General features: G+C 36.0%; 1 protein-coding gene across 1 annotated transcript; it reads right to left on the bottom strand.

Moving 5' to 3' along the window:
- Positions 1 to 5,610: 5,610 nt before the first annotated feature.
- On the bottom strand, positions 5,611 to 6,201 carry LOC110793735 (uncharacterized). The gene has a single exon (XM_021998634.1). It carries the CDS (start codon positions 6,199 to 6,201, stop codon positions 5,611 to 5,613), a length of 591 nt encoding a protein of 196 aa, XP_021854326.1.
- Positions 6,202 to 6,580: the final 379 nt, after the last annotated feature.

Here is a 6,580-nt window from a genome sequence, read left to right as displayed (position 1 = left end):
AGATTCTGGTACTATTTTACGGCAAATGATAAATTCAAGGAAGAAATTCACTTTTTTCAAGAAAATCACTTTTTCCTTGGATTTATTACCCTCCTTTTGATTTTCTCTCTTTTAGTATAATATATAGATAGATATCTCAAAATTTTTGTGAAAATATTCTATGATATTAAAATAATGAAGTAGGTATTACTTATTTATAATATTTGACTGTCAAATTAATATTCTCACAAATTTTACTATTACACGGCAAGCTTAAGATTCAACTATCTGTAAGTACGTAATTGTCTATTTTAATTCACCTATTTTTTAAGTTTTTGTCTTCAAAATATGCAAAATTTGTTAATATAGTACGTACCTGTCATACAATATCATTATAAATATTCTTTTTGGGATTAATAATCAAGATTTTAACTACAATTAAAAGATTATTAATACATATTCATATATAGTTGTCATCCCAAAGAGGTTTTCAACCGGATTGTAAGTGTAAGTAAAAGATATGGATATTCGATATGATAGGACAATTTTTTTGAATTGGCAATCACTTAAGACATTAATTATTAGAATAAAAAAAAAAATTAATACACGGGGACACTTCTCAGCGTCAGACTGAGTGCCATGTATTTTAGTAGAGTATATAAATATATAAATATAGATTGATGGATAAGTTGTTTGATATACCTTGGAAAAAGAGTCACTTTAACAAATAGTGATGGAGGAGGTAACAATTTTGTTACCATAAAGTTGAGAGGTAAGAAATGGTGGTAGTGGATACCATTAAAAAAGGGATTGTGTTATCATAGCTCTCATACCAAACATTAGGTAATAAAAATAGTTAAATGTTTTTATTTTCATCCTTCAGAAATAATATACCAAACATGCTCTAATTTTGTTTGAAAAGAGACAATATATAGGGGGGTAATGGAAAGAATCCTCCATATCACCATAGTATTTTATTTTTTATATTTATAACAGAGGTAAATCAGAGAGCGACATTTTATGTGCTACACATTGATTTCCTCTCTTTAGTAATATATAAATGAAAAAATATATGCAACATTGTAATCAATTAAGTAATCGCCGATTATATGTGGTTAATTGTTGAGGTTTTGCTTGAGATAGTTAATGAAATATTAGAACTTCAGGACTTAATTTTTAAAATTGGTTTCAAGATCTTATTGGTTGATTCTAATTTATAATGAATTTTGATTTAGTGGTTTTACATGCGAGTTACTGTCTCTAGGATTTGAAAATCTGTATCTTTTTTGAAAATTATTTTATGTATAACTGAACTTTGATTTGCAATTAGTATTTGTGAAGCTCCTTGTACTTTACAGGTTGGAAGTAGGTTTTGAAATGTATCATACATGGAACATAGCTTAGTTGGTCTTTCAATTATACGTATTTTCTTATGAATATTTTATGGGTAAATATATGAATATTGTTAGACATAATACATGAATATTTTAGGATAATTGTTGTTCACGAAAACTTGAAGATATATAATTGAAATCAATTATATTTGCCGTGCATATTTTCCTTAAATAAGACAAACTAATTTTGAATAAAAATATTAATTATTATTTTAAGAGAGGCAAATCATGTAGTGACATTTGTCATCACCACATCGATTTCCTCTCTTTTAGTATATTATATAGATGGAGTAGTCGTTTTCGTTGAATGAATTTATTGTAAACAAAAATATACAAAAATTTCCCTTACTTCCCTTTTGCTAATATTAACCTTGATATCATAAAATATACTTCCTCCGATTTTTATACTCGCAACGTTTGAAATTTTAACACTATTCACATATTCTACTTTGATTATTGTTGGTGATTTATATGTAAGATAAAATACAATGTTGTGGGATCTTATTAGATTCGTCTCAATGTGTATTTTCAAAATATCAACTTTTCATAATTTTTAATTAAAAATATTTAAAGATATTAATAATCAAAATTGTGCATTGGAATGCGTGAAAATAATAAACGTTGCGAGTAAAAATGAATGGAGGAAGTACTTCGTAATTCAAATTTCCTTACATGGTGTTTAAACTAGTTCAGTGATTTTTTTTATTGTGTCAACTAAACAAAGAACGAAAGAAATATGTTTTTGTTCAGTTTTTTCATTAAAATGGTTGAAGCTTGAAAGAGTAACACAGGTCTGAAGGTCCCTAAACTTTGCCAAAAGGAGCAATTTAGTCCCTCAAGTTTCAAAAGGACTCAGTTTAGTCCCTCAAAATGGATGGAAACCGCTACTTTTGTTAACACCGTTTGATTTTCCGTTAAATTAAATAAAATAATAATAAAACTGTTTTTTTTTTTAAAAAAAAAGAAATTAAGTTACACGTATATCTATACTAATATATTAAAAGGCGTTTAGGAAAACGTATATGTGTCACGTATACCCCCTCCTTATACGCCACGTCACCACTAATAAGCATCACGGCATGTTATTGACAACCAAAAAAGCATGTAGCAAGGATCGAACATCAAACCTCATGGATTAAAGTTTCATTTCCTACCATCTCAACTAGCTACAATATTTGTTATATTTTCCAATATAAATGTAAAATACAGTCTTTTAACAATGGACACATGTTTACAAAAAGTAAAACCAGGAGCAAAGCCCGGACCACACACTAGTTAATGATTAAAAACAGCTGTTTTTGATTATTTGTTAGCCTTTTCACCTTACTTAGCCTTTTCACATAACTTTTTCTTCATTTACATATTTCAACTTTTCATCTTCCCCTTCCTGATTTCTTCCACTAATTTTTTTTGGCACAAAATTCTCCTTGGGTCATTTTCGATCTTCCCCCAGCAAATCTCCGAACTCCATTTTCTCTCTCTCCTCCCCTGTTTTTCTCTCTCCTTAAACCCCTAATTTGAGAGAAAAATAAAATGACAGAGAACAACATGTTTAGGGTTAAGACTATTTATATGCTCAAATTAAGAGTCCTAAACTCATTAAAATATGTTTTAAAATTTTTGTAAACTATAAGAAAGACTTAACAAATTAAGAAACTTACTTAATAAATAAATATACTTTTATTTCAACTTAAAAATATATTTAAATATATTTATGAAATAATAAAATATTAGGGTATACCCTACTAATTCCTACCTATACCCTCCTTTTTCTGTTCCTCCCCTATGACTAATTTGAACAGTTACCAAGAAAATCCAAGCACTTAGAATATCAAAATTGAAACCAAAAATATCCCAACACCAAAAAATTTCAAAATTAAACCTAGGAAAATCCAAACCCAGAGAAGTTTTAAAATTAAACCAAGAAAAATCCAAACACCGAGAAATTCAAAACTTCTTTGTCACGCTTTTCTTTGAATCTAATACATTTGCATCATATGTAGTAATTAGCTATTTAAGATTCTCATACCCCGTAAATACAATCGAAAAAAAGAAATAGGAATAAAAAAAATGGCAAAAAGGAAAATTCTTGGTTCTTTCGACAATTCGATAATGGTGATAAGGGAGAAAAGGGAACTTCCATTGAATTGGCATTACCACAACCTTTAATTGGCATAATATTCCCATTACCAACAAGAATTCCCTTATTATTGCTCAAATTGTAATAAGACGTAAGAGTACCTGAATTTGCAGTCATGTGGGATGTTGCACCGGTGTCAAAGTACCAATTCACATCCGGTTGTTGAAGAGAGAGAGTATGCATAGCAGCATCCAAGTCAGTAGGAGCATAACCCGTAGCGGAAGGAGCTTGCATTGAGTAAGCATGTTGGGGACGAGCACCCAGAATACCTGCAGACTGTTTCGGAACTCGGGGCTGCCATGGAGCCGTGGGATATGGACACGGTGGCAGTGCCCATTGAGGGTGTGGATAGGGAGTCCATTGTGCTGGTGGCTACTGCCACTGCTGGGGCTGCCATTGCTGCGGTGGCTGCTGTTGGACAGGTTGTTAGCCGCCGGAGTTTTGGCCGCCGCGGCCACCCTTGGTGCGGTTGTTGTTGTTGTTTTTGCCTCGGTAATTGTTATTTCCCTTGCCATTATTTTTGCCACGATAATTTGCATTGTTGTTGTGCCGTCCATGGGATTGGTGGTTGTTGTGGCTCGGCGTTGGTGGTTGAGAGTGAGAGGAGGCATCATCAACCGAAACTAGGGCAGAAGAGTCAGAGTCAAGGGCATCCCTTTCATCATTGGTGGAGATTTCAAGCTTGAGACGGGAGCAGGCGCGTCGGAAAACTTGGGAAGTGAAGGAAATAATGCCCTTGGTCCAAGTATGCATTCTATGATAAGTCTAATAAATGCGGTTCAGTATTAATTAACAAGTTAATAATTCAGTGAGATCAAGTGAGCTGAATGCCTAGCTAGAGGCCGCTTCAGTTCAAGTGGAATTAATGATATTAATCCACAGCTTACTCTTGACTGAACCCGTAGGGTCACACAAATAGTACGTAAACGGATCAAGTATTTAATGGCATTAAATACTCCATCTATGAATATTCGGAATCGACGGATCTTGGTTTCAGTGGGAGCTGAGATCGTCACAGGCAAGAAATGAATACTCCGGAAACGATGATATTGCCGGAAACGGAAATATGGATCGTATCGGAAATATAAATATTATCCAAGTCGTAGATGTTGCCGGAAACGGAAACATGGTACGTATCGGAAAATATTATCGGAAATGGAAATATTGCCAGAATCGGAAATATTGCCGGAAACGGAAATATTGTCAGAATCGGAAATATTATCGGAATCGGAAAATAATTCCGGAAACGGAAATATTAAATATTTGTTCGAAACGGAAATTAATTCCGGAATCGGAAATGTTAAATATTGTTCGTATCGGAAATGAATTCCGGAATCGGAAATTTAATCGGAAGCGTATCGTACGAATAAGCATCGGACGAGGCCTGCCGGACGAGGGCCCAGCTCGAAGCCAGGCCATCGCCCAGCAAGCCAAACGCGCGCCACAAGCCCAGCCAAGGCAGCGCCCAGGCCTACCGCAAGGCAGGCCCAGCGCGCGCCAAGGCCTCGGCTGCGTGGGCCTCGCTGCGTGGGCTGCTGCTCGCACGCACGCGCATGGGCGGCCCATCGTGGCTGCCGTGTGTGTGTGTGTGAGTTTGTGTTCATGCACGATTCCTAAAACGTGCAGAGTTCGGTTAATGATTAAATTCCTAATTCTATTTGATAAATTAATTAATTAGAGTTCTTGTAGGATTCTAAGTTTAATTAATTCATATCCTAATAGGATTCCAATTCTCTTTCCATACCCCTATAAATATGTGGTCTGGGTTCACAATTTATAACGAGTTTTAAAAGTATTCAAAGTGAGTTTTGAGAGAAAAATTCAGCCACATTCCTTGCTCAAAAGTGCCGAAAATTCTAGTACCTTAAGGGCGATTCTAGTTGGTCAATCTTAAGGCGTATCCGGACGTGCTGTGGACTATCTACGGAGGGACGACACTTGGAGTCCTAAAGACTTGTTCTTGCTCGGTTCGGGCGCAGCTAGGGAGGGCACGCAACAAAGAGTATGCATCTAAATTATGCTATATGATTATGTGTAAATAATATGTATTCCTGGGTTAATGGTTGTTTCCGCATGATTTATGTAATATCATATGAATCATAACCTAACAGGAAGAACTGACTTCTGTTGGATGGTGGTGACAAAGTGTTTATAAGAGGCCGGTAGACCTGCGAGCAGACGTAAAACCAACCTTGTGTCCGATACCGGTGCTCCAACACTACCCAACTGATCTACAAGGGATTTGAGTCGAGTGTAGTACTCGATCACGGACGTGAATTGGGCCAAGGTTGTGGTGGTGAATTTGGTCTCAAGGTACGCAACCCGTGCATTCTGATTGTCCAAGAAGATTTGTTTAACCCGTTGCCAGGCATCCGCTGCAACATCATCAAGAACGAGAATGGATTGAAGAATGTCATGGGAAATAGTACCGTATATCCACTGGAGAACGGCAGCATCGAGGCGAGTCCATAATGGGAGGTCAGCAGCCTTGGTCGCCTCGTATTTCTGCAGTTCAACCGCGTCTGTGGGAGGGAGGATATGGTGGAGGACCTGATGCACCTTGGCTTGCACTTTGAAGAGGGTTGCCCACGAGTAATAGTCAGCAGTTTCCATGTCCAACGTGATGGTGATGAGACTTTTCACGTTGGTCACATTGAGAGCCGAGTGGAATTTTGAGGAATCTGCCATGGTAGGGCAACAAGAGGAGGGAAGAAGATGAAATCAAAAGAGAAGAGAGGACGACTAGGGTTTTAGAGAGGAGACAACCTAGCTGATACCATGTAGGAAATATATTCCGTGATTATATTATTGATTTGAAGATTGTATATATAGTGTACAGGGATTAGGGTTTAGTAAGGCTAAGTCAGTAATTAAAACTAATTACATAAATATCTACACCTATATACATAGTCTATCAATTGGAAATTTCATGAAATATCCCCGGGTTTTGCCATAATTAAAAAACGCTCATCAAGTTTCAATAATTCATAAAATATCACTGACAAATGACTTAATACACCAAATACTCCTCCATGGGCGGGCCGGGGCGAGGGAATAAAAATCTGCC

Source organism: Spinacia oleracea, chromosome 2 (assembly GCF_020520425.1).
Source record: "Spinacia oleracea cultivar Varoflay chromosome 2, BTI_SOV_V1, whole genome shotgun sequence".
NCBI lineage: Eukaryota > Viridiplantae > Streptophyta > Magnoliopsida > Caryophyllales > Amaranthaceae > Spinacia > Spinacia oleracea.
Note: the sequence above shows the minus strand (reverse complement) of the source record. Positions and strands in the feature narration are given on the sequence as shown.